The sequence below is a fragment of the Micromys minutus genome, assembly GCF_963924665.1.
Source record: "Micromys minutus genome assembly, chromosome: 29".
NCBI lineage: Eukaryota > Metazoa > Chordata > Mammalia > Rodentia > Muridae > Micromys > Micromys minutus.
In genome coordinates, this window is record NC_137964.1 from 27,582,847 (window position 1) to 27,609,507 (window position 26,661).

The following is a 26,661-nucleotide window of genomic DNA, read 5'->3' on the forward strand; positions in this document are numbered from 1 at the left end:
TAAGTAAGCTACCCTCCTGGTCTACTAGAGGCAGCAGAGTTTATTACATTAAAACTCAGTAATAGTTCAGAGGCATCCACATGGCCCTGACCTCTGAACCCTGGATGCACGGAAACAGAAGCAGCTGACTTGCAGGCTCAGGACTCGGTCTGCCTGCTTTGCATAGCTGGACTCCTCTGTATCCTTTAAGAGTTCACCCAGTGTCCCCATCGAAAGCAGCTGTTGCTTTCTGTGGCCATACGGCACTGCTCCTCATAGACACTGGCTCCTGTGGAAGGCTCTGCCAACAGCGCATGGAAACATGTCCCTGATGCCCACACCTGAGCTGCTAAGAAGCTCCTTACATCCTTTTCCTCATCTTGCCCTTCCTGGAGGGAGCTCCCCGGCCAAAGGCGCTCTGGCGCAGCTCCTGGGCTCGGCGGCGGTTGCGTGCTGAAAGCTGCTTCAGGCCCCCTCGCTGCAGGAAGCGCTGCTTCTGGGCTTGACGGCGCTGCTTGAGGATCTGTTCCTTGGTCTTGAGTTCTGAGCGCATGCGGCCTGTGGGAGCACTGGACGCTCGGGGCTGGGACGCACCTGTCATCAAAGGGATATCGGGGAGCTCAGCCTTCAACCCATGTTCATCCCTGCAACTCGCCGCGCCTGGCTTTCTCCCTATTCACACCATACCACCTGCCATGCCCACCTTGACTACGCCCTCGCTTTCCACCTCTGCGGGGTCCAGGGCCTAGCTGGTTGGATGGTCCTTCTTCCTCGGAGTCCCGGTCATCAATTTTCTGCTTCTGCTTCCACTTCTGGTAGCTGAGAGCCTCGTTAAGGAATTAACAAGCAGCTCCCCAGTTGAGGGAAGGCTCCGTATTAAGGGGATGCTAAGGAAGCCACTTGGCCCCACCGCAGGTGTAGCCCCTCCTATAGGCGCAGCAGCTGGATACCCGGCCCCGCCCCAGACACAGCCCCTCCTATAGGAGCAGTAACAGGTAGCCCTGCCCCTCAGGATACAGATCGCGCTTGTAGGAGCTGCTGATATATCGGCCGCTCTCTGTCTTGATTTTTTTCTTGTCCTCTTGGCCTGACTGCCCCACAAACCGCTTCTTCTTCCGGTCCCTAAGAGGGAAATGGGAGGTTCTACTTTGAGGAACCCGTTCCATCACTTACCTGTCAACTGTAGTCAACAGAGGATTAAAGGAAAACAGCCAGCCACACCTGGTCTGCACCAGACACTCACAATTCCTCAACCACCTCTTCCCCTTCCCTGGACAGCCCAAGTCTCAAAAGGAGCGTGGGGTTGGAGACTTGGTCCTTAATCCCCACATTCAAGCTCTGTGTGTGTTGGGGAGCTGCACCAGAGTCCTCGTGGGCACAGCAGGTAAGAGGCCTGCCAGGAAACAGCTACCAAACTCTGAGGGTAAGGGGCGGGGAGGAGTCGCCACCTTGCTCTGAGCAGTCAAAAGGGGAAACTGAAGGCCATGCCTGAAGGCACAGGGACTAATCACTCACCATTTGAGCTGCTGCCGACCCCGGCTCATGTTCTGTGCTTCATCCCCCATTAGGTCAAGGACAGCACCAGCCACCTGCTGCTCAAAGGCCCCTCCAGCCCCACTGACACTCAGCCTGCAAGTTCAAGTGGGAGATTTGATTAATGGGGCCCAGACCCTCTGCTCACCCCACACTCGGCCCTAGGCACACACTCACCCCCGCTCACTGTCGAAATCCTTGGGCCGGTAGGGGACATAAAACTCCTGGTCTCGCTGATGGGCCTCCTTCCTCCGCCTCTTGGCTCCTTGGTTGGGTCCTGGCCTTGGCCGTTTCTGGCCCACAACCTCTGTGAAGACACCCTGGCAGGCAGAGACCCAGTGTCACTGTTGACATTCTAGTGGCCTTTAAGAGTCCCACTAGAACCAAGGGGCCAGGACTTCCCTTTTCCTCTGCCAGAAGACATCTCGCTGTGTCCTCACCTGAGCACCCTGACCCCTTCCCTGGAGAGTATCGTGAGCTACAGGGTTAGGGCTGATGCTGGCAATGCTCCCTTCAGTCCCAGCCTTGGCCACACTTGCACCCAGGGTTTTGTGACTGGGCCTTCAGGAGAGATGGAGTGGAGGGGGAGAAGGGGCCTCTGCCATGTGAGTGGAATGCCATCCTCCAGTCCCACCTGCTGGCCATCTCTCCAACAGGACCTCAGGCTGAGGCTTAACCACTGAGCCACAGCCCAGGCCACAACATCTGGGAAAGGGGCTCTGCCTTTTTGTTCTTAAGATTTTAATTTGTGTGTGTCTGTGTGTGGGGTGTGGGGGCTGGAGGGGTGCTGGATCCTCTGGAACTGGATACAGGCAGTTGTGTGTATGCAATGTGATGCTGGGAACTGAACTCCAATCCCCCGTGAGAGCAGAAGGCCTTTGTTGAGTCTGAGACATGGTCTTAGTATAGAGACTTGTTGTTTACAGGCTGGCCTTGAACTTACAGACATGCAGACGCCTCTGCTGCCCACAAGCTGGCATCAAAGGCTTATGCTGGCAGACACCCTGTGGAAGACAGGCTCTTAGCTGCCTAACTGCAGAGGCAGCTCTTGGGTTATCCAAACAGTACCACTCTGTAGCTTAGGCTGGCCCTGAACTTGTGGCTTTCCTCCAGTCTTTATCGTATCTCTACACCCCGTCCTGGGACCTAGCTGTGTGTTCCCCAGCATCAGCTGCCCCTGAAGCCCGCACCTCCACAGTCTCAGCCATGTCCTCCTCTTCTTCTTCCTTCTGTGGCAGCTCCTTTTGGGGGACTGGGTCAGCTGGGCCTTCCTGCCTTTCCCGACGCCCCCGCTGGAAGCTGCTAATAGCTTTTCGGTCCCTCTGCCGCTTGGCACGCATCATCTGGCTGCTTGGGTCCTTGCTGGAGGCATTGATCTCAAAGATAGTCTGCAAAAGGATATCATGTTTATTGACTACTACCCACCTAACCCTAAGCCAGTTTCAACCTGTATGGGAGCACTCCTCAATTCTTCACTATGGGAAGAGGGACCCTTGATATTAGTAATAACAATTAGAGGAAGGTCCAGATGAAGTGAGTGTCTTGCCCAAGGCCACACAGCTAGGAAAAGCCAGAACCCGGACCTCACACTGAGGGCACTGGGCTTTGAACTAGTAGTTACGGCCACCTGGCCACCTGGTTGGGCTCTCCTTGCCTCTGTACCTGAACCCTGTTGCCCATGCCTGCCCAAGGATACTCAGGGGGAATGAACAGGTAGGGAGGATCAAGGCTGGGGATGGATGGCTCTTCAGGCCTCTGGAAGGCAGAAAACACAGCACACCCCTAAGGGGATTCAGATTCACTCTATCTTTGGGTGGTAGAAAGTGGTAACCCACCGTGGACCACGGGAATGCTCTAGAACAAGAGGGGAGGGGCCTATGAATGGCCAACAGAGCCCACGTGGCACATCAAGAAGCTGGGAGCTCACAAGGAAACCCCCACTGCGTGGCCCTGGGTCCACTCACTGTGCGCGTGCGATAGTTCTTAATGCTGTCCACTAGCCTCAGGCGCTGGAGCTCTCCCTCCTCAAAGCACGAGCCTGCAGGGGAAGGAAGTGTGTAAGGCCGGGCTGGGTTCTGAAGGGCCAGTCCGCCCTCACCTACTCCACCCTGCCCAATCTCACTGAAGAGAGGGTGCAAGCCCAGCTCGGCCAGGTCCAGGTCTTTGGCTCTCTTGACGGACTCAGGCGAGGGCGCTGGCCGTGAGCGCACGTACTGCTGCTGAGCGTTGTTGGCCACACGGTGCAGGCCCTGAAGATCCAGTGAGGCCTCCAGGGCGGCCTGCAGGCTGCTGTCCTCGTCATCCACTATACTCTGCGGCACCCGACCCAGCACGCCATCCTTGCCAGCTGCACCTGCTAGCAACAGGGCACACTGAGGAGGTAGCCTATACTCTGTCCCTCATGGCCTATGGACCCCAGGACAGGCACAGACAAGGAGGACATTTAGACGGGTATGCTCAACCAGACCCCCACTCTGGCAACCAAAGCACCCAAGATGCCTGTGGCTACCTCAGGACATATGGTCAGACGCCACAGCCACCGCACCCCCGTCTGCTCATGAACCCCTGAGCCCTGTTCAGCCTCACCTGAAGGCTCCTCATGAGGCCGGGCTAGGGTGACAGAGCGACCCAGGAACAGGTGCAGGTCAAGCAGGTAGGGGACCTCGTCTGGGGCCACCAGGGAATAAGCTGTGCCACTTCGGCCTGCTCGGGCCACACGGCCTGTGGGGGAAAAGTTCAGTTTCAGACAAGGGAGCCCAACTCCCTGAAGGCTAGGGCTAGGCCAGGGCCTTCTCTGCACTGCTGTCCCCACCCACAGGGTAGATGGCAGGGGTGGGCACAGGTTGATACAGAGCGGTCAAAGGCAGGGCAAGTACCACTCATGACCAGGAAACAAAGTCCTGGACACTCCCACTTTGGAAAGATTTTTTTCCCCAAGGAATAATTAAGACTGCAAATTCTCACAAAAAAGGTTTAGGCCGGAACTTCCAAAAGGTGTGTCAGGACAGAGGACTGACTGGTCAACAAGCCGATGGCCACTAGGGGATTACAGAGCTGAGGAGAGGGGGAATTCCATCTGGCCCACCACTTGCTTGCACAATAAAGTTTTATGGGCACATAGCCAGGCCCGCTCATTTACACATTCTCAAAGGAACTTCCCAGCTAACCCTGTAGACTGAATTAGCTCCAACAGAGACGGTAAACTGGTATAGTGCAGTCACTACTCGGCCCTTTGCTGAAGATGTGCCACCCATGAAGAAGGACGTCACAGTAAATGAAAACATCTGTAAATGCTACAGAGTCTTCAGCAGCAGCAGCTGGTGGGAAACAGCCCAACACGACCCCAGCGCCATGTGGAGTGAATTGTACATTTCAACTGGGTTTATTGTTTGTGACAGGGTCTATGTAGCCTTGGCTGGCCTTGAACTCCTGATCCTCCTGCTTCCGCATCCTAAGTGCTATGAGCAGACATGCCCCGCCACGCCCAGCTTTCTCCCTTGTCTCCCTTCATTTGCAGGTTTCGGTGCGAATGGTCTGTCACGCAGCACCTGAGGAATTCCCCTACCAGCAGCTCGGGAAACTCCCCAGACAGAAAGCCAGCTGTCCCCAGAGCAATGGAGACTTGGAGACAGCAGGCAGCCACCAGCAAGGTCAGGGACTCACAGCAGGAGACAGGCCTTACAGTGAAGCATCAGGACAGACACCCTCATCAGGACAGACACCCAACAGCTTCCCCTCCTCTGCCCAGCAGATGTGCACAATTCCAACCACACACACACACACACACACACACACACACACACACACAACAACTCTAAGACACCCTGTGCCCAGTTTCTCTCCCGTGCATATTCTAACCTAGCTGCATTTATGAACACAGCACACAATTTGGTCTGTGGCAGTCTGCCCAGCAAGAGCAACACCATGGGTTCTGGTCCCAATAGAGAAAGAAAACTCTGGGAGCTGAGGGCTACCAGTCAGGATCCACCTAATGAACATTACTTAAGGCCTCAGTTTCCCCAAAATCCCAGCTGCTAGCATGGTACAGTGCCCCTCCCTAAGCCCACCAGCCCAGCCAGGCTCCTCACCCACTCGGTGTAGGAAAAGCTTGCCCTTGGCAGGGAAGCTATAGTTGATGACGTTATCCAGCAGGGGGATGTCCAGGCCCCGGGCGGCCAGGTCAGTCACGATGAGGGTGGAACATTTGTTGTGTGTGAACTTTGCCAAATTGATCTTGCGGGCCGTCTGGTCCAAGGCACTGTAGATGTGGGCGCAGCTCACACCCTGGCCCGTCAGCAACTGTTCAGAGCGAAGGTGGTGAGATGGGGAAGCGTACAGGAGCGAGGGCTGGAGGCTGGGCCTAGGCCAGGGCACCATACGCTGTGGGTCTGAACCCCAGCACTGCTAATCGGCCCGACTGCTCCCTGCATCAGCACAAAAGCACTACCTCCCAGCTCGGTAAGGCTGCTGGAGCATCAAAGGGCGCATACAGAAGGCTGGCTTAAGGGTCCTGTGTGACCATGGGCAAATGACTCAGGCTCTCTGAGCCTCGCAGGACCAAGTGGTTAATGCACCATTGGGAAACGAGCCTGAAAACACAGGAAGCCCATGAGAGCATCAACCACTCTCACCATGTTACTATTTTAGTCTCAGACACTCGGGGGAGGAAGCACCGTTAACATGTCGGGTAAATGAGACTCAGGCGCCCGTGTCCTCAACAGTGCCCAGGTGTGCCTACTGGGGTGAGACGGTTGCTGAGCGGCCCCTCCCCCAGCCTTCCAGGCTGCTTGGACTCCCCAGACTTGAGTGTAGCTGAGGGTCACACTGGTGTGAGGGTACAGAGAAGGCCAAAGGCACACACCACCCCGCTAACGTGCTAGCATTATGCCTAGATGCCAGGCACATCACCCAAAAAGATCCAGGTCCACTGGGAGTTGCTGCAGTGATCTATCTGGACAGAGAGCCAGACAGGCCAAAGCCAACTTGGGTGTGCTGACAGTAGATGCACCCTCACCAGTGGTACTGACAGTTCACCAGTGTCTTCTGATGTCAGTGTATGGAAAAGGCCCCACCCAGGCTCGTGGGTGCTCTGTTGCCGCCCTCTGGTGGCCTTCCTTGGAAGTGCAACTCTGGGTGCTGAACGAAGGAGGTTTGAGACCCCATGGGTTTCTCCATCCCCTGGAGCCCTGGCTCACCTCTGTGAGGTACTCTGCATGGTGCTTTGTGGACACAAACACCACAGTTTGGTCCTGGGGCCGAACGACATTATGCAGCAGGTAGAGGAGCACAGCAGCCTTGGTGTCCTCACGCACAAGGAGGAAGGAGGTCTGCGAGGAGAGGGATAGATGTGGGCTCCCGGCCATGGGCTGGCCGACTCTGCCTGGCCACTAGCCAGAGGAAGGGGCCCCACACTGCCTCACCTTGAGTTGCTCATTAAGCTTGGTGTCTACATCCAGGCGGATGAGCACAGGCTCTGTGAGGCCTGTTGGGGTGAAGAGGAGATTGCAGAGGTCACCAAGGGGCAGACCCCAGGCCCCACCCTGAGTCCAGCACCATGCCCCACTGGCTTACCTGCCCTCGCAAATTCCACCAGCAGTTTGGGCAGAGTGGCTGAGAACAGCACTGTCTGGTGGCCCCCAGGAAGGCGGCCTATGATCTCCTGGAGCTGCTCAGCAAAGCCCATCTCAAAGAGCCTGCAGGAAATGAGGGTCGATGGTAGGCTTCTACTCTAAAGAGCTTGAGGGCCTGGCTACCCTCACTCCAGGACCCCTGCCATGTGGCACTGTTGATCTCCGTGTGTGTGTGTGTGTGTGTGTGTGTGTGTGTGTGTGTGTTTCTCTACCGTTCGGGAGGAGCTCACCCCCCCCCACCCCTGCATCCTCAGCGAGCACTGTCCACTGTTCACAGCCAGCGCGGAATGCACATTCCTTTCAGCACGGAGACAAACTTACAACCAGCACAGGTGTTCCAGGAAGGGACAGCTCACACATACATCCAGGTCTCCCCAGGGAAAACCTGTTCTCCTATGTGCTTCCTGGGCCCTCGGAACAACCTTGTCAGCTGCTCCGGGGTGTATCCGTGGCCTTACCTGTCCGCTTCATCGAAGACCACATACTCCACACTCTGGAGCTTCAAGTTCATCTCCACAGCCACATGCACCAGCCGCCCAGGGGTGGCAATGATTCTAGAAGGAATGCACAGGCCAGGTCACCCCGGGGCTCAGGGCCACTCTCTGGAAAGGGATCCCAGAGCATCACCTTCCATCAACAAACTCACATGTCAGGGTTCTCGTGCAGGGCCGCAAACTGGTCTTCCATTCTAGGAGGAAAGCAAGGGCAGCCTGAGAGCACAGAGCTTGAGTCTGTCCCTCCCCTCCCCCACAGACAAGCACCCGCCCACACCTCGCCATGGAACACACTACAGGTACTGAAGTGAAAAACGCCTAAACCTGCCCCTGCTGAGAAACAAGGGAGAACCTTAGACATGGCTTCCTCTCTGGCTCCAGACACATCAAAGTGCCGCCAACCCACAGTGCCACCTAGTGACTCAGCCTAGAATTACCACTTCACCCTAAGTTCTGTTCTGGCTGAGTATCTGCTCCTGGCTTCCCATGAATCACCTCTGGTGCAGCTGTAGAAGTGGGGATTCCTGGCTCCGTGTAGCTTGGGGAGGCTAGGCTTTCTGACAACCACAGACTACACCCCTTGGTAGAGGCTAGAACAGGGGATCGGGGCAGACTAACTGCAGCCTCAGCACCCCGAGAATGACATATCCTACACCAACCCATCTCTCACCAAACTCCCTGACCCAACACTGTGAGCTGACAGGTCCCTCTGCCCCTGTCCTGGTCCCAGCTTTCACCACACGACCCCCTGGCCAGCTTGTCTGGATACACAGAGAAGCTGCTGTTACTGACTAGCAACTCAGGCCCACAAAGGGAACCCTCGAGGCACAGGGGTGTGCCTGCACAGGGAAGCTGGGAGTCCTTACTTGTCTCCACCCAGGATCAAGGCAGTCTTGAGGCCAGTGAACTTGCCTAGCTGTGGAGAGAGAGGGACAGAGGGATCAAAGGCAGGTGAGGGGCTGCCTGCCTCAGCCTCCTCATGGCTCCCCACCAGGCCCAGTCACCCTTACCTCTTTAGTGAACTTCATGGTCTGCAATGCCAGCTCCCGGGTGGGTGAGAGGATCAGGGCCCGAGCCCCCGTCTGTGCATTGCGTACCTTGAGCCGCTCAAACATCGGGAGGAGGAAGCAGGCTGTCTTGCCACTGCCCGTCCGGGCCATGGCCACCACATCCTTGCCATCCAAGATCACAGGGATGGTCTGTCAAATACAGGATGGAGGCACTGTCTGCTCTGGCCCCAGCATGGCTGGGCACAGGTGAGCCACAGGCCAATCAGCACACCTCCAGGAACAAGCGTCCCCAGCCCCGGTGCTAGGGAGACTCTGCCTCCCAAGTTGGGTTTCCACCTTGTCTCCCACACAGCTAGCTGCGCGTGTTGGGCGATCATGGGGTGCTGTGTGCTACCTAGGAAGGCTCAGCATGACAAGAGCAGGGAACCTCGGTACAGCCCAACCTCCTCCCCTGTAAAATGGCTAAGCTGTGTGGAGCTTCAGCCACGGAAGACGGCAAGCAAGATGACCGCTGGGTCCAGGAAGGGCTGTCACGCGGCCGCTGTTCATGGCTGCCCCCTATCGTCTTACCTTCCTCTGGATGGGCGTTGGCACCTTGTAGCCCTTTTTCATGATCCCCTTGAACACAGGGTAGCTCAAGCCTGGGAGAGACATGGGAGTGGTCAGGGGCTGGGGGCCCCAGCAGTCACCAGGACAGAGGACTCTGCTGTGTGCTGACCCAGAGGGAAAACCAGAAAGCAGAACTAACCCGGGGCAGGGGCGCCCGGCCTGACCTCTGCTGGAGTACACTCCCGTCAATTTCTCAGTCTAAGATAAGGCCTTGCTATGTACCCCGCACTGGCCTTGAACTTGTGGTCTCTGCCTCTGCCCGGGTGCTGGGATCACAGGCTTGGGCCACTCTGACAAGTGTGGTAGGGACAGGTGTTGGAAAATGGGGTCAGTATGGGTAGGAGAGTGGCCCCTGGGGACCAAACAGACCGGGACGGAGGAGCTGGGAGCCCACTGAAGGCCCAAAGACCAGTGAACAGTTTTACCCGTTGTCTGGTCAATCTTTCTTCATCTTTGCCATGGCCCCTGTCTCTGGTTATCCCCTCATTATCAAGAGCCAGCACTGTGCTCTTGATCTGAACAGCCACCTCCCTCACTTCTGTGAGTCAACCACTCAGTCTCTACTCCGTTCTCCCGGGGCTTCTGTCCTTTGCTTGTTGATCTGTAAGAACTCTTTGCATAGTGTAGATAGATATTTTTTGCTTTGTTGTGAGACAGGGCTTTATTATGTAGCCAGGCCCAGCTCCTATTAGAAGTCACTCAGCGGGGACCTCAGTCCTTGCCCTGGCGGCTACTACGGTGTCAAGAGCAGAACACCTGTGCGGCACTTCCCGCACGAGTGTCCCGACAGCACTCCATCATCCTGTGGCCATCTCTTCAAGGCTGTGCTCTCACCCAGCACTGAAGCTCCTCCCGCGCCTGCAGGGCTGCCTTTCCAGGCCTGCCTTTAAGACTGAACTACCTCAGTCTACTTGACACCGTCCACACTGCCAGGCCTAAGGTAGACACCGGCGGCTAAGGAGAGAGGGCATAACAATACCACCTCCACCCCCAGTGCAGGCCGGCTGACCCAGACTGTTTACCCACCCATGGACTGGAAGCCTCCAGACTTCTTCTTCTTCTTGTTCTGGGCTCGTACCATCTCCCGGGTGTCCGGCTCCACATCTGATACACACTCTGAGGTGGGAAATGAGGGCAAGGCTCTGCCAGGGCCCAGCTGTCGGGGAGGAATGGAGAGATGGTTTCGCTCCAGCTCTGACCACAGGGTGGAAGGTCTGAAAGCTCTCCTTGGACCAGGCTGGGGCAAAGGTGCAGACTGCGTCTGCAAAGAGGCTCTGGGGCTTGCCAGCTGGGCCCCGCCCCTTACCAGCAGCCAGCCCCCTCCCTGAGCCTGAGAGCCCTAGAAACTGAGCTCAGGCTGTGGAGTGTGTAAAGATCCAGACTTGGCCAGGAGAGCCAAATGCTGAGGACTTAGGGGTGTGTGCCAATTTGTGTGTATGTGTGTGTAGTTGTGAGGAACAGTAGTAGTTTGGGGTGTGCCTGTGGAACCAGCTGTCCTGGAACTCACCCAGGCTGGCCTCAAACTCCAAGACCCACCTGCCCCTGTCTCTCGAGTACTACTGTCAAAGGCCTATACTACCATATTTGGATCTCATTTCCTATTTCTAATTCCTTAATAGCAATTTATTTCTCTTTTCTGTTCCTTATAAAAATTCTTATCCCACTTTCTGGCAGAGGTTAGGACTTCCTCCCTCCCCCACCGTCTGCTCCTGTTGTTCTGGCAGTACCAAGGACGGAACCCAGGGCCCTGTACACGAGGCAACACTCTTAACACTGAACTACATCCCCGGCCCTCTTCTTACTCTCTATTTTTGAGACAAAGTCTCTCAACATTGTCCAGGCTGGCCTCGAACTTGTGACCCTAAGCAGCTGGAATCACAGACCGTCAGACCCCATCTATTTCTATCCCTTTCATCTTGAAATGCTTGCATTGTCTCATCTGTCGGAGAAGAGACTCGAAGCCTACTGTCACGCAGCTATAAATAAAAGATGAACCCAGATTCTGTAACTAAATACCGGGGATTTGGTGGTGCAAGCCAAACACAGACATGTAAGATGCGGTGTTTGGTGGCTACGATGCCCAACACCAGAGACACAGACCATTTCCTTCAATAGAAATGCTCACTAAACACAGTGCTACCGTCTGTGCTTCCATGTTGTCCTGTTAAAATGTATCATTACTGCACATGTGCATGCACACCCAAGTGTGCGGTGGCTGTGGCCAACTTTCAAGAGTCAGCCCTCTCTCCACTCTGGTGAAGCAGGGTCTCTCGTGTTTCTGCTCTTGTTTCTCCATGATAGCTGGCCCGTGAGCTTCTCAGCAATTCTCCTGTCTCCACTTTCCATCTCACCCTAGGGAGGTTGGGGTTACAGATGCATGCCACCATGTCCAGCTTTTTAAATGTTTTGCCTGCATAGATTATGAGCACCAGACGCATGCAGTACCCAAGGAGACCACAAGAGGGCGGGCGGATCCTGGGTGAACTAGGTCCCGATCTGCTTTTCCCTCCAGCCTTGTAAAGTAGGTTCCGGGGATCAAACCAGGCTATGGAGTTTGAAAGGCAAGTGTTTCTACCTCCTGGACCACCTCTCTGACTTTCCCGATCTGTTTTGTTTTTGATCTTTTCCAGACAGGGTCTCCCATGCCCAGTCCAGCTGGCCCTCTGAACCCCCAACCCTCTTGCCTCCACCTTCTGAAAAGAATGTAGCTCTAGGGAAGCAGGAGGATGGAGAGATCAACTCATCCTTGTCTCCTCATGAGTCCACGGCTACTTAGGGCTACACAAGCCCCTGCCCGACACTTTAATATGATGGGCTATGGCAGTTACCCCAGGAGCTCCAGCTTTTGAGAGGCAAAGGCGGGAGGATCCCTTAACTACACAGGGAGACCCTGTCTCCAATCAAAATAAGTAAAGAAATACAAAAGAACTTTAATATAAGGCAAATAACAAGTGTTAAGCTTTGCTCATTGGAATTTTTGTTACTAGCTTAAACATTCTGTTTGGGGTCAAGATTAGTTGAAAGGCACAGGCATGCCTAGCACAGACAGGTGCCCTGGGTTTGGTCTCAAATTCTGCCAAAAATGAAGGTGGGGGAGGGAGGAACGATAAAGGCTGTCCCCACTGATCCTACGTTTGTCGACAGACTCTGCTCCCGATGCAGGATTCTGGTTTCATTTCATTGCACAAAGATACTTTTTGTTTTTTCATATGTATGTGTTTATTTATTTATTTTGGTGGAGGGTAGGCCAGCTCTACCCATTGAGCTACATTCAGAGCCCACAGGCTGTGTTTTGACTTGTTAAAAAAAAAAAAAAAAGTTGAGCAACTTCTTTATGTCTTACTACAGCCGGTGCCGGGCTGAGCCTCAGCAAAACCCTTGGTCTGAACCACGTGAGCGGCCTTCTTGTATTTGCCGAATGAGCACTTGCGTCCTCATTGCCTCTAGCAGTCTGCACATTTGCTGACCACCTAATGAGTGCAGCTCGTTGACTGAGCTGGGAAGGAGAAACTGAGAACTAGATAATACCTGCTTAGCACACGACGTTGAGGGTCATGAACGCCCCACTTGGTGCCCAGACCTGTCCTCCCCAGATGGATACATTTGGAACCAGACCATCCCCAGTTTCAATCCTGCTGTTCCCCACTGTCAGTTCAGTTGTGCTTTGCATAGCTGAAGCGTGACAAAAGCCCGTAAATATTAGCTCAGTTTTAAAAAACGCCTTCTCAGTAGAGTGGTCCGGCCTCTCCTGAAATTTTATCACCTAAAACCGCCCCAAACTCAGGCGGACCTTCCGCACTTGCACTTTCTATTGGCTGCTTAAACTGGACCCCGCCCCCGACGCAAAGGGACCCAATGGGAGCCCGCGATTAGTGAGACGGACAGGCGGAAGGGCGCAGGCCGAGGGCCCTGCTAGGGACCCCAAACTGTTACCTTTCGCGCCCGGGCGTCATCCTCCGCCTGGATCTCGAACTCGCCGTCCTCCGAATCGCTGTCGCGGGCCTGGGAAGCCCCAGTCCTGCGTTTCCGCAGCCTCTTCTTCTTCCACAGCGCCATGGCGGGACGCGACCTCGGGCCAGGTCCCACGCGTCTGCCGGCAGCCATGCGGGCCGGGCACTCGGACCCGGAAGAGGGCGGGGCCTGCAGGACGCACAGGCTGCGTGGGGGCGGAACCTATGGGACGCTTGCGCAAGATCTAGGCTTTATTCGTAGGGCGCGGCCTGAGGGACCAACCAACTTCGTTGATGGAGCGTCATCGTGGCTTGACCAATGAGCAAAGCCATAAGAACGAATCAACAGAACGGAGGCGGAGCCTAGACCTTGTACTAGCCAGGCGGAGGCGGAGCCCGAGGGACATACCAACTAATCGGGGTGGGATGTACTAACTGAACCGTGATAGATGCTTAAAGAGCCTACTAATATTGCGAACGCCAAGCTCTAAGAGGTGTAATAACTTTTAGAGAGAGCAGGAACTGAGGTACATTCAATTCAATGTGTGGAAGAACTGAAGGAATGTACCAACTACTCAGAGTGACCCCCTGAAGAGGCGGAGCCAAATGTATGCAGGACTGAGAAGGGAGTGTGGCCTGTGGAACGTACCATCAGCGCGGGCGCAGGTTGTAGGGACGTACCAGTGCGCAGGGGCGGGGCATCGCTTCTGTTGCCCAGCACAGGATGCGGGTGGGCGCGTGTCGCCGTGGTGCGGCTGGGAATTCTGTCCTGTGCGGGCATCTGTGTCGGAGATGGAGCTTGGTGCTCAGAGGCCCCAGTAGGAAAAGTGCGGGGCATGAAGTTTCCGTGACGCCTGCGCTTTCGGCTTTGTAGGATGTCCTGTGCGTGCTACTCTGCTATTTGGAGCCTGGGTTGTAATCTGGGAAAATGGATTTAATCTGAGAGACCCGTTGGCGAGGACTAGAACGCACCACGCTTGCAAAGCGCTTTGCACAAGGTAGGCATGGGGGCGACAGTGGTTTGGGAGCCCCTTTCCCTCTTCCACCATAATCAGTTTGTCTGGTTAGTGCCATTCCCCTGCGCGCCCGTAGTCGTACTATCAATATTTGTTGAGCATACACTGTAGGCTATAATTGTGTATTTACTTATTCGTTAAGTATTTGCTGAAGGCATCCCCCCCCACCCAGTCTTCACAACTGAAAAGACAGGAGTGCCCGCTTAGCCTGCGGCATGCACAAAGCACGGGGTTCGAACGCATGCACCTCAGGCGCCAGGCGGTCGTGGAGTTCTTACGTGGGAAGCAGAGGCGGAAGGATCCGGAGTTAAAGGTCATTCTTGGCTATATAATAAAGTTTAATAACGTGAGTTTCAGGCCTCCTTGGACTACTGAAACCGGGTGGGGGAGGGGCAAGAAAGCGAAGAATTTTCAAGGTGCCCACTGAACAACAGTCGTCCTTTGAGAAAAACCATTCGTTTTCCCTCAGCAAGAAAAAGCCCTTTTTGCCCTTAGGCTTGTTATTCCAATCTGCTACTTTTACTCGACCCTGCTCATAGTTCAGTCTGACCCTTTTTCACAGGGAGTCCTGGAAGCTGAGTCTGGCAGGCACATAACCAACACCGCCCCCTCCCGGCAGCCTGAAGACCCCGAGGAGTTGGCCCAGCGGCGCAATGCAGGCATTCCACCTTCAGCACCGCAGCCCCAGCAGCTACAGGGTCAAGGCCAGGGCATCCTATGTGGATGAGACCCTGTTTGGCAGCCCAACAGGAACCCGGCCAACTGTGCCAGATTTTGACCCACCGTGGGTGCAGAATTGTAACAGGTCCAGAGGAGTGAGCCCAGGACCACCGAAGGTCTCTCTGGCCAAGAGAGACTGTGAGTCCCCCTCTTCCAGGGGCAGCACCCCAAACCTCACGCCAAGGAAGAAAAACAAATACAGGTAGGTAGAGGGTGGGGTGCACTCCTGTACTGAGGGTGGCTGTCTTGGTCCCTTTCCTGGTTGCCATGATAAAATCCTCCTGGCAGAAGAAACTTGGGTTTATTCTGACCCATGGTTTGAGTTGCTCTCTGTAGTTATAAGAAGTCGCAGCAGTGTAGAGTGGAGACAGCTGGTCGGTCACATTGCCTGCTGGCTGCTCAGCACCCTCTCTTCCCTTCATTCAGTCCCAGGGCTTCTGACATCCCAGGTCTGCGCATCTCACACCCCGCACGGTGCACATAGACTTGCTTGTGGGCGCATGCACATAAAACAGAAGTGTTAACTAAGAGGAAGACCTGTTGTAGGCATGTCCGTGGGCCAGCCTGACTTAGCTCTCGGCCGGCCGATCTCCTCCCCGGTGACTTCAGATTCTGCCAAGCTGACAGCTGAAACTGACTAGCAGAGTAGCTGTCAGGCCTGGGACAGCGTGCTAGGGACCTACTGTGTGGCCATGGCCAAGTGCCTTGATTCTCTGAGCTGTGTGTTTCCTCACGGCACATGGGAGGAGTGTCCCTGTCACATGAGAGTGGGGGCAACCTCTGCACAGCGACTGATGCTTAGTAAGGTCTTGATGGACACTAATGGGCTGGTAGGACGATTCAGTGGGTAAAGGTTCTCACCTCGAAAGCCTGGTGACCTATTATTGCTGGGACCTTCCTAAAGGTGGAAGAGAACTGACTCCACAGTTGACCTCTGACCTCCACTTGTGTGCCTCTGTTGCATACATCCACACCATACACATACAGTAGTAATAATACATTTTTAAAAATTTTAAAGGAGATTCTTGGGGGGGGGGGGACCATTCAAGGGCTGGAGAGGTGGCTCAGTGGTTAAGAGCACCGACTGCTCTTCCAGAGGTCCTGAGTTCAATTGCCCAGAAACCACATGGTGTCTCACAACCATCTGTCATGGGATCAGCTGACCTCTTCTGGTGTGTCTGAAGATGGCTGCAGTGTACTCATATAAATAAAAATAAATAAATAAATAACCTATTCAAGTAAAAAAAAAAAAAAGATCTTGTATCTCTGCTGAGCTCATACAGACTTTTTTTGAAAAAGTACATTTGTATTCTGTTGCTTTTGGATGGGAGGGACTTATACTGGTAGATGTCAAAGCACAACTTGTAGGAGTCATTTCTTTCCTTCTACCATGCGGATCCTGAAGATCAAAACTCTGGCTGTCAGTCTTGGCCACAAGCACCCTTACCCACTGAACCATCTTGCTGGCCCACACTCCTGTGGGGGTTTTTGTAAACAGCAGCATCTGCCACTTCTGTTTATGAAGCACTTAGTGGACCCAGTCAGTCCGTTAATCTGGAGCTGAGCATGTTCAGGAGAGTGTCTGTCATTTGATGCGCAACATTTGAGCATGTACAGATAGAAATTCACAGGGGTGCTTGGAGTGGTCTATCCTGCCCCCCATCCCTACCATACCACTGAATGGCCATATTGGGGCTCTTGGTGGTGAGGCTCATATGAGGTGCTCTGGGTGAAAGTCCCTCTTAGGACCTCTCCCCTCCTCTTCAGAGAAGCCCCAAGCTGTTCCGGGCTGATAACCTGTATTAAAAGGCAAGTCAGGCTTATTCTGAGGGTACCAGGCAGACTTTTCTGCCTCAGTATGTGCTGGGGAGGGAGGTCCTAGAGGGCTTTGGTGGGTCACCCTTCTCTTTTCCAGGTTGATTGGCCACACCCCATCCTACTGCGACGAATCACTGTTCAGCTCCCAGCCACGGGGCACCGGCAAAGAGAGGCCTCGAACAGCCATGGAGGATGCTGCCAAGCTCCGAACCCTTTTCTGGACCCCACCAGCCACCCCTAGGGGCGCCCGCTCACCTCGCCCCAGGGAGACCCCACTGCGGGCCATTCACCCAGCTGGACCCTCCAGGACAGAGCCCGGAGGGGCCACAGGCTCCCAGATGATGTCCCAGGATGGGTTGGATGTTCCCCGCTCTCTGGGACAGAGGCGTTCCCGTTCACTCACCCACCTTACTGTCCCCAGCACGGGTCATCCAGTTTCCAGTGCCCCCCAGACCAATGGGCCTTGGAGTCCCCGGCCTTACACATCAGGGGCGACTGTCCAGAGTCCCCTGGTCACTCGTAAGGCACGCTCAGGCAGTGTTTCAGGGCCAGCCACCCCTCAGCGAGGGGCCTGTTCCCAAAAGCCAAAGCCTCCTTGGAAATGAGAGTCTTGCCAGCTAAGCCTTTGACTCCAAGCCAGGACTCAAACTCAGGTGGGGTCCTCTGGAGACAATGGTCCTCAGGGACTCCAAAGACTGGAGAAGCCTCTTTGGGGCTCCGTGGTGAGGACGGGCCATATTTCCCCTTAGTCCCCACAAGCTCAGGATGTCCCCAGCCTTCTCTGCAGTCATTGAGATGTCTCTCTAGCCATGTCTCAGCCACCTTCTGCATTGGTGCCAAGACCCACCCAAGCTCCCTGCAAAGGATTCAGTTTCTGCAGGGGTCTGGAGACCTTAAGGGAGTGTCCTGGGCTGTGTATGGAGCCCAGGGGTGGAACCTGGGGAGACATAATTTTAATATTCATGTATTTATTCCATGTATTAAATGTATTCGGATCACCAAAACCCAGTAGCATGTTACCTCCCCTTAAGTAAAGGCCTCAGTCAATTTCAGTGGCGTTAATTAAACAGGACAACGGGTGATCAGAATGTGATTTGATGGGACAGAAACGTCAGTGGCTGCTGAGGTCTTAAGTAATTGTCTGCCCAAGGCCTGTCTCAGTCCTTCCACTCCACAAGAAGTTGGGTAGCTAGGCCCAGGGACACAAATAATCACCTGCAGAGGTGCCACAGTCACGTCTGGGCACGGACACTCTCTGCACTTCAGCCATTTAGGGTATTTAAGCTTCTAGAACTTCCGAAAAAAGCTGCTCCATTTACCTCGTCTTTCTGTCCTGTCTTCCATGTTGATAAACACGGGCTAGAAATAGAAACGTGTTCTTTCCTGTCTACTCTAAAGGCTAGCCGAAGCCCAGGGTGATGCCACCAGGTAGCAGATCCCACAAAAGGTGGAGGAAGGGAGGCTGGAGAGAGGACACAGCAGCTAAGAGCTTACTGCTCTTCCGGAAGACCTGGGTTTGGTTCCCGGCACCCACATCAGATGGCTCATAACTGCCTGTAACTCCAGTTCCAGGAGAGCCAGCGCCCTCTGACCTCTTCGGGCACCAGGCACACATGTGATGTATATATATAAAGGCATGCTTGGGTGAGCATGCCCACATGCATATTTTAAGAAAAAGGTAGGAAAGGAAGAGGTGGCTCATGGGTTAGAAGAACTTCCTGCTCTGGCAGAGAGCCCGAGTTCAGATCTCAGCACCCCCTTCAAGTGGTCCACAACCCCTTTAGCTCCAGTTCCAATGAGTTAGGCAGCCAGCTGTGGCCTCCGTAGGCACACCCACATAAATAAAACCTTTTTCTGTTTTTGCAAGACAGGGTTTCCCCTGTGTAACTAGCTCTTGCTGTCCTAGAACTAGCTTTGCACACCAGGCTAGCTTCAAATGCACAGAGATGTGCCTGCCTCTACCTGAGTGGAGGGATTAAAGCCCAGGAATGGGCCACATATTGCTGCCCCCAAACCCCCCACCCCACCCCTACCCCCTCTGCCGGCCTCCTGACAGTTCAGAGGCCATGAGTGGCAAACGGTGGGGACTGCCAGGGCAGCCTGGTGGTAATGTCCCATGGCAGCCACCGTAGCTTCTGGGCTAGGACTAGGGCCCCGTTTTTTTCAATAAAGATGTGGGAGGATGGAATCCAACGTTTACACCCTCCTCTGGATTTTGCACCCACGAGCACACACTCAGCCTCAGTCTGGGGCAGACACATCTGTTGATGGGTGGGCCATTGAGTATGGCTTTGTTGTTTGTTTTTATTATTATTAAGATTTGTTTATGTTATTATTTGTGAGTACAGTGTTGCTGTCCTCAGACACATCAGAAAATGGCATCAGACCCCCTTACAGATGGTTATGAACCACCATGTGGTTGTTGGGAATTGAACTCAGTACTTCTGGAAGAGCAGTTGGTGCTTAACTGCTGAGCTATATCTCTCCAGTCCTATTGTTTGCTTTTTTTTTTTTTTTATTTTAAACATCATTAAAGCCAGGGGTAGAAGAGCTGGGGCAGAACCAGGGCATGGTCTTGACCGGGTAGGGCGTGGTTAAAGCTGGGCAGGGGCGGGGCCAGACTAGGCAACGGTCATTTCTTGCTTTTGCCCTTGCCCTTGGCTTTCTTCTCCTTGCCCTTCTCTTCCTTGGGCTTTTCCTTGCTCTTCCCCTTGTCTTTGCCCTTGCCCTTGCCCCGCTTCTTCTTCTTGGACTTGAGCATGGAGCGCACCAGGTAGCCCTTCCACACGGCCTGGATAAGCGTGGCCGCTCTGACCATGCGCACCATCTCGCGCTCTGCCTCTACCCGCTTCTTGGAATTGATCTCGCTCTCGGCCCGGATCTGAGAGAACTCCTCCACCAGCACCGCATGCCTCTCCTTCAGCTCCTCCAGTTGCTGCTTCTCCTCCTTGTGGATGCTCTCAAGGTCCTCGAATTCTTCCTAGGCGAGGGGCACGGCTGGAGGTCCACAGCATCTGGCATGGCCTCCTTGCTCCCCATGCGCCCGGCTTCCATCCCACCCGGGTGAGATGCGGAGTCTGTCTACATATTTATATCCGGGCTTGCTCTAGGAAAGACCCGACTGAGCGGATCTCAGAATGGAGGGAGGAACACCGGTTGTTGAGTTGTGCAAACCCGTGTGCTTTTTGTGTAAACGCACATGTGAATGAATGCTCTGTGCGTGCGTGCGTGCGTGCGTGTGTGTGTGTGTGTGTGTGTGTGTGAATATAGATGGAGGCTCGGGGGTCTCTCCACACTACTTTCTGAGGCAGGCTCTCTCTCTGAACCTGGAGCTTGCAGATGTGACTGAGCTAGCTGGACAGCAAACTCCTAGCATCAGCCTTTCTCTGCCTGTCCGGCGCCATGATTACATTGCTACCTTTCACTTCTTACATGGGGGCTGGGGATTCGAACTCAGGTCCTCATGTTTGCATGCCTGGCGTCCTACTGAGCTAGGACCTAGTTTTGCAGTCTAGCTTCTCTTCACCCTTAGGATATTCCTCTTTAAGTTTCTGGTTTTCCTCATTTGAAACACTGCGACAGTTCCAAATACCAAGGGCCAGTTTCTGGGATCAAGTGACCTTTCAGTGTGAACTGGCCCCTCACAGACACCTGATTGGAGGGAGGCATGGTGCCCACTAGGTGGCGCTGTTGAGTAGTGACTGGATCATGAACGCTCCAACCTCATCTGTGGGTTACCCAGTGGATACTCTGAGCACTGAACAGACAGAAGGAGGGCCCTTGTGGGAGGAAGTAGTTCGCGGAAAGGGAGTGGGGCAGGCCCTTGAAGAATATCTTCTTGATCTGTGTCTCTCTCCTCCTCCTCTTCCCCCTCCTCCCCTCCTCCTCCTCTTTCTCCTCTTTCCTCTCTTATTCCCAGCTACTCTGTCCCCTCCTTCTTTCTCTCCATACCTCCCTTCCGCCGGCATCGGCTAAGATGGGTAGAACGCTTTGAGGACAAGAGCTAGGCAGACAGAGTCCCTGCTAGAAAGGGCCCTGTGGCTCTCAAAGGACTCTGTCCTGCAGGGTTTGTTTTGTAGAACTAGACCCTCTGGACATTAGGCAGACGCTGAACCACTCAGCCGAGTTTCCCACCCACACACCCTCCACTGGGGCCCACGGAACAAGACCAACAGCCTTGCAGCTCCTGTATAAGGAAGGCACCATGGTCAGGCTGAGAGGGACCCAGCTTGACTTCCTTTGGGCAGGGCCACCTGTGTCACCTGCAAGTGGCTGGGGTCATACAGGCTCCCACTGCAGACCAGGATTTCGTCTAACCCAGTTCAGAGCTCAGATTCAGCAACCGTGTCTCAGTGACCCTCCCACCGGGATCCCAGGACAGAAGCCACAGCCTGTGTTCTGCACGGTCAGACAAGCTGGAAGAGCCCAACTGGTGTATCGGGGGCACAGCTCAGGAGCAGTGCGGGTGTGAAACCTTCAGACAACGGTGAGGACTATCTTGCTTCCCTGCCTTATCCTGGAGCGTGGAGCCTGGACCTTTTGGGTTCAGAGTGATGGGGGGCGGGGGAGCAGGCAGGAGCTGAGCTGGGCTGGAGGAGAGGACCTTGGGAGGTGGCTATTAGGTGGAGCCACGTGCTTCAGGATGTATCTGGATTTCAGCAGTTTCTACTTTTCCTCCCTTCCTACCCTGCATCCTACACACACACACACACACACACACACAGACACACCTCCCATATACCCACCACCCACACCTAGACATGCCTCTAGGCAGAGGGTCTCCAGGGGAGGCTCTTACCCAGGCCACCTTGAGGAGTTTCTACCAGTCCCCGCCCCCTCTCGAGCCCTCAGGAGGACCCTGGCACATACCTGCTTTTCGTTCATCTCCATGTCATATTTCTGGATCCAGTTCTCAATTTCTGTCTCCACTTTGTATTTTTTCTTAAAACAAAAAAAAAGTCCAGGGCCTGGATAAGTTGGCTCAGTAGGGGGGTAGAGGCAATTAGGACTTGAGTTTAACTCTTGCGCCACAAGGGGCAGCAGGGAGCCGATGACAGGGCGCCACAAGGGGGCAGCAGGGAGCCGATGAAGGGACCTGTTCTCCACTCAGGCATTGTGGTACATGTATGTACACAGGCACATGCCTGCACACACAAACACAACAGGCACACACATAATAATAATTTTTAAGGGGTTAACTCGGCTTGAGTTGAAACACAAAACCTTTGCTTAACAGGATCCCTAGTACTTACTAATTAAATTAAAAACCGTTTGCGGCTGAAGAGAGGGCTCAGCAGTTAAGAGCACTAGTCTCTCTTCCAGAGGACCGAGGTTCAATTCCCAGCAACCACATAGTATTTCACGACCTAGTGTAACCCCAGTTCCAGAGGACCCACATCGTCTTCTGGGCCTCTGCTGAGTGCACAGGCACCCACGTAGGCAGTAGAACTGTGTGCATAAAATCAAAATTGAAAGAGCACCACTCCCAGTGCTATGTTATGAGGTGATGAAATAGTTTGGAATTAGACAGGTTGCAGGAAACAGTAGGGGTGGCACTGAGTAGACCACTTTTAAATGGACATTTGTATTTTATGGGGCTTTTCACCTCAAACGAGAAGAAGCAGGTACCTGGGTGTCGTGATGGGCGACTGTGATCACATTACAGCCCTTGGCAACGAGGGGTAGCGCCTGCTGTGAGTGGGAGACTTCCTTGGGGTACACTGACTGACATGGTCTTTTCTTTGGTGTGTGTGTGTGTGTGTGTGTGTGTGTGCAAGCATGCACAAAAGCAATAGTGGGCTGTGGGCAGAGGACAACTTGCAGGAACTAGTTCCCTCCTACCACATGGGTCCTGGAAATTGAACTCAGGGTATCAGGCTTGACTGCAAATCCTTTCCCTACTGAGCCAACTTCCCAGCTCCACCTTGTCTTTAAAAAACAAACAAACAAAAAAAAAGTCCTAGATGGTCTCAGTGTGGGCACTGAAGACAGGCTGGATTTGGGGGGGACTGTAACCATATGGGAGTGTCCACTAATCAAATGCAGACCTTGGCCTTTTGTCTAGAGACATACAACTTCTGTGAGACGCTGGAAGGGTCAGGACACTGGAAAAGACTGGGGACTGCTCTGTAAGAAGGTGTCCTCCAAAAGAGACTCGAAAGGTGGTCAGGGCATCGCTGAGACAGGGAGCAAATGAAGCAGCCATGCTTGGCACATGCCCAGTGCACACGCTATGCCCAGACTTCCGCCCATGTTAACTCAGTACTCATTGGACCCAGACACAGAGGGGTCCTGCTCCGTTTGCCTGAGGGTCACGAACTACTTCAAGTATGGGGTCATCATCCCTAGGGCTCAGGGGAGTCAAGGAACGTTCTGATGGTCACTGAGCTTCGATGCCCTAATTCTGGGATAGGGATTTGGCCTCCTAGCTCCCAACCCTTGGCTTGGGTGCTTCTTCCTCCTGCCTCCCAGGAGATACCACCTATCTTGGTCTCCGAAGCCCTGGGCCTGCCCTGCTCCTCCCCCCCCCCCCCCCCGCCCCACCGTACCCCTGAGCCCTCAGGGCACCTTCCTCAGTGCCTGCTCCGCCTCCCGGTTCTCCAGGACCAGGTTGTGGTACTGTGCACGGAGCGCCAGGATGTCTTGCTGCGTCTTGGCCTGCCTGGCCTGGGAGGCCCGGAAATCTACCTTCTGCTGTTTCTCTGCCTCCTGCTTCGTGCGGAGGAGGCTGTTCTCCGAAAACTTGAACACCTGGTGCAGATGGTTCTTCAGTTCCCGGATCACAAAGTTCTCCTTCTCCACCTAGGCCGCAACAAATGACGACAGGGTCCTATTGATAGCCCCATGGGCCCCCACAACCACAGGGCAGCTGGCCTTTGGCTGCGCACACCCCCCCATAAGGTTCCAAACCAGCTAGGCTTATGCTTATCTCCGGCCTGGGACCACACGCTCCCCTCCTCTTAGGAAAGGAGTTGACCAACTAAGGCCTACAGGCCAAATACAGCCAGACGGGTCTGTCAGTAAAGTATTATCGGGACACAGTCCCTTAGTCCTGATACTGTCCGTGGCTGCTTCCACACTAGCAGCAGAGGCATGTTGAGCCCAGCGTGTGGGATGTATGACTCTCTGGAGATGGGGCACAGAGCCAGAAGGAAAGCTGGCTGCTGATGCTCACCTGTGGCAAGTGTACAGGAAGACAGTCACCATGGAGGACCCATAGCCACCAAGGTGCAACATATCTAGGACTGAGTATAAATACGTTAACTAGTAAAATCTGGGTGGGGGTGGGGCCTATTAAATGCACATACAGGTGCGATCTACGATGCCTGAGGAAGCTTTGGATGTTCAAATATTCAAGCCCTTCTGTAAGCTGAAACACAGCTCTGTGTTTGCAGATATACAGTGGCCTGAATGCGTGTGTGTGTGTGTGTGTGTGTGTGTGTGTGTGTGTGTGTGTTTGTGCGCGCGTGTGCATCCACCTCTTTCTTTGGCCTCGAGCTTGTTGGCTATGCTAGGCTGGTGGGCCACTGACTCCCACGGGTCCTTGCCTGCCCAGTGCTGAGATGACAGAGGTACACCACCATGCCAGCTTTATAAAGAAAAAGGGGTGGCTTTGAGGCCCACACTCAGGTCCCCTGGCTTAAACCATGCGGAGCCCTTTGCGTGTGAATGCAGGTGCCTGTGGTGTCCAGAATAGGGCGTGAGATTCCCCAGGAGCTGGACTTACAGACGTTTGCAAGCTGCTGGACCTCTCCTGCCCTGTAAGAGTAATGCGCATCGGGTGTGGTGGTGCACGCCTTTAATCCCAACACTTGGGAGGCATGGGCAGGTAGATCTCTGTGAGTTCCAGGCTTGCCTGGTCTATGGATTCCTGGCCAGTCGAGTCTGTATAGTGAGACCTTGTCTCAAACAAAGGCACAACATGCACTTTTAACCTTTGAGCCTCTCCAACTCCACCCCTACATGTCTGGTATCTATCTTACCCGAGACAAAGGACCCACTTAGCTAGTGACACTTTGCCAACCCCTGGCTGGGAAGGTCTTTCTCGCTTGTCTGGCGTGCCCCTGCTTTCTGTATCCTCCTTGTCTTAGTGACCCTGCCCTTGGTCCTCTGGCCGGAATCCAGTTCTCTTGTATCATCCCTTGATAGCGCCCTGTCCTTGTCCTTCTCTGAGCTCTGGAGGATGGGCTCACCTACAGACAAACCTAGTAAAAGGCTCAGAACAATCTCTAAGAAATAAATGGAGGGAAAGCTACTGAAACCCATGAGAGAAAACCCAAGTCCCAAAGGGTTGGCCTGTTCCTGCGAGGTTTCTTCCCTAGCCTGGGGGATGCTAAGGAGGTATACCTCTGCCTCCTTGTTCTTCAGCACCTCGGCCAGCTCAGCTTGGAGGCCGTCGATGACCTCCTGGTTCCTCTCATTCCTCCGGCTGATGTCCTGGATGAATTGGTTCTTCTCCCTTACTTCCATGGGACTGGTGAGAAGCTTCTCAAAGAGGAAACCGCGAAGCTCCACCAGGCTGTCGAGGAGGCGCTGGGCCCCTGGGCTTCTGCCTGGTGCCTGGACCTGCAGCAGCCTAGTGAGCTGGGGCTCGCTGAGCAGGAGCCTCAGCACCGTCTTGGTGGAGTCTCGGAACTGGTGTGTCAGGGGCCACATGCTGGCCTTGAGTTGCTCTATGGACAGCCGGCGTTCCTGGCTCCAGGCTTCCTCAGCTTCTTCCTCTTCCTCTTCCAGATGTTTTTGTTTCCTCTGCAGGATGTTAGCCTTCTCCACCAGGGCCTGGCCAATGTCCAAATGCTCTCTTATGGCTCTTACAAAATCCTCGGGCAAAGTGCCCTCCAGAGCCTCTGGGTGGGACTCCATGTAGGACATCAGGGTTATCAGATCTACCTTGTATATGGCCTCATCCAGGACCGACATGATCCTTTTGGCCTCAATGGTGTTGAGCTTGGATTTGGATGGGACTAAGGTCTTCATCAGCTCTGCTGGGACTATACTTGTCTTCAGTGGGATTCTTTGGATGGCCAGTCCTTGGTAGGAAGGAGGAATGCTTAAGAGGTCCAAAGCCATCTCCGGAGCAGCAGCCTTTGCCTCTGTATAATCTGACACTGAGGCGGCAGCCAACTCAAGGCTCTCCTGGATTTCACAATCTCCAACAACCCTGCAAAGGAAGGGGTAGCTGTTAGGCACATCACCACTGGCCATAACAGCCACTGTACAGAACCTCAAAGCTACTTTTAGCCCTTTTGTCTTTGAGGTTTGCTTTGGTTTGGCTTTGAGATAGGCTCTCTTATAGCCTAGGCTGTTCCTTCCCCTTCCCCTGCCGCCCCCCCATCTGAGAGGGCTATGAATGTAGGCGTGTGCCACCCTGTCAAACTTATCCTCTAGCTTCATGATGGTGCTTTAGCCAACAGGGTAAGAGAGCTGAGGGTGGAGGTGAGTCCCAGGCACATATATCAGGCAAGAAGCAGCCACTCTTCTGAGCTCTAACATATGGGGGTTACCCAAGAGGCAGAAACAGAGAGGACAGCTTCAGGCAGCTGAGGTCACCCAGCAGTGTCAGCAACAAGAAGCCACATGTGTAGGGCTCACCAGGGGCAGCAGACCTCAGAGGAGTTGAGGCTGTGGCTGGAGGTGCTGTCTGACCAGAGTGGAAATGCGCCCTGCTCCTAATTGCATTTCCTCCCCATGTTGACCCTAAACCAGCAGGAAACCAACTCAAGATCCTGGGTCACTTCTGACCTATAAAGCAACATTGAGGAAGCTGAAGGAAGGATGCCAAGAATCTATATTATCCACATTGTTATGATGTGAAAATCTGTCTTGAACTCAATGATGACCAAGCTGGGCATAGGGGCACACACCCAGGAAGCTAACACGGGCAGGTCTCTGAGTTCAAGGCC

At 54.2% G+C, this 26,661-nt stretch overlaps 3 protein-coding genes across 5 annotated transcripts; 1 reads left to right on the top strand and 2 right to left on the bottom strand.

Moving 5' to 3' along the window:
* Positions 1-20: 20 nt before the first annotated feature.
* Positions 21-13,366, bottom strand: DDX54 (DEAD-box helicase 54). Of its 2 annotated transcripts, none has more exons than XM_080941360.1 (20): positions 13,189-13,366; positions 10,282-10,411; positions 9,217-9,287; positions 8,647-8,835; positions 8,503-8,552; positions 7,789-7,830; positions 7,601-7,696; positions 7,084-7,205; positions 6,933-6,994; positions 6,708-6,839; positions 5,601-5,811; positions 4,099-4,233; positions 3,635-3,865; positions 3,477-3,550; positions 2,703-2,900; positions 1,690-1,832; positions 1,495-1,608; positions 997-1,101; positions 683-798; positions 21-573 (listed from the first exon to the last, which is right to left on the bottom strand). In XM_080941360.1, the coding sequence occupies exons 1-20, from the start codon at positions 13,357-13,359 to the stop codon at positions 341-343; spliced, it is 2,625 nt and encodes an 874-aa protein (XP_080797486.1). In that variant the 5' UTR covers positions 13,360-13,366; the 3' UTR covers positions 21-340. The 2 variants fall into 2 exon arrangements, with proteins under 2 accessions (XP_080797486.1, XP_080797485.1); XM_080941359.1 differs by having other exon boundaries at positions 3,635-3,868.
* A 571-nt stretch (positions 13,367-13,937) lies between these two features.
* On the top strand, positions 13,938-17,737 carry RITA1 (RBPJ interacting and tubulin associated 1). 2 transcript variants are annotated; one of them, XM_080940800.1, is made up of 3 exons: positions 13,938-14,203; positions 14,784-15,143; positions 16,857-17,737. In XM_080940800.1, exons 2-3 carry the CDS (start codon positions 14,875-14,877, stop codon positions 17,362-17,364), a joined length of 777 nt encoding a protein of 258 aa, XP_080796926.1. In that variant the 5' UTR covers positions 13,938-14,203; positions 14,784-14,874; the 3' UTR covers positions 17,365-17,737. The 2 variants fall into 2 exon arrangements, with proteins under 2 accessions (XP_080796926.1, XP_080796927.1); XM_080940801.1 differs by lacking the exon at positions 13,938-14,203 and adding an exon at positions 14,371-14,534.
* Positions 17,738-19,316: 1,579 nt separating this feature from the next.
* DRC10 (dynein regulatory complex subunit 10) lies at positions 19,317-25,828 on the bottom strand (the record flags this gene model as incomplete). The annotated part of the gene is made up of 4 exons (XM_080941235.1): positions 19,317-19,739; positions 21,629-21,700; positions 23,327-23,560; positions 25,106-25,828. 4 exons carry the CDS (start codon positions 25,826-25,828, stop codon positions 19,392-19,394), a joined length of 1,377 nt encoding a protein of 458 aa, XP_080797361.1. The 3' UTR covers positions 19,317-19,391.
* Between the last annotated feature and the right edge of the window lie 833 nt (positions 25,829-26,661).

What these genes read in the sequence shown, in the direction of transcription:
- RITA1 (XM_080940800.1), top strand. Translation starts at nt 14,875, where the DNA reads ATGCAGGCATTCCACCTTCAGCACCGCAGCCCCAGCAGCTACAGGGTC. An exon ending in AGGAAGAAAAACAAATACAG is followed by an intron (nt 15,144 to 16,856) that starts GTAGGTAGAGGG and finishes TCTCTTTTCCAG; the next exon opens with GTTGATTGGCCACACCCCAT.
- DDX54 (XM_080941359.1), bottom strand. Translation starts at nt 13,359, where the DNA reads ATGGCTGCCGGCAGACGCGTGGGACCTGGCCCGAGGTCGCGTCCCGCC. An exon ending in GGTCGGCAGCAGCTCAAATG is followed by an intron (nt 1,102 to 1,494) that starts GTGAGTGATTAG and finishes TTTCCCTCTTAG; the next exon opens with GGACCGGAAGAAGAAGCGGT. An exon ending in AAAGCGAGGGCGTAGTCAAG is followed by an intron (nt 574 to 682) that starts GTGGGCATGGCA and finishes CTTTGATGACAG; the next exon opens with GTGCGTCCCAGCCCCGAGCG.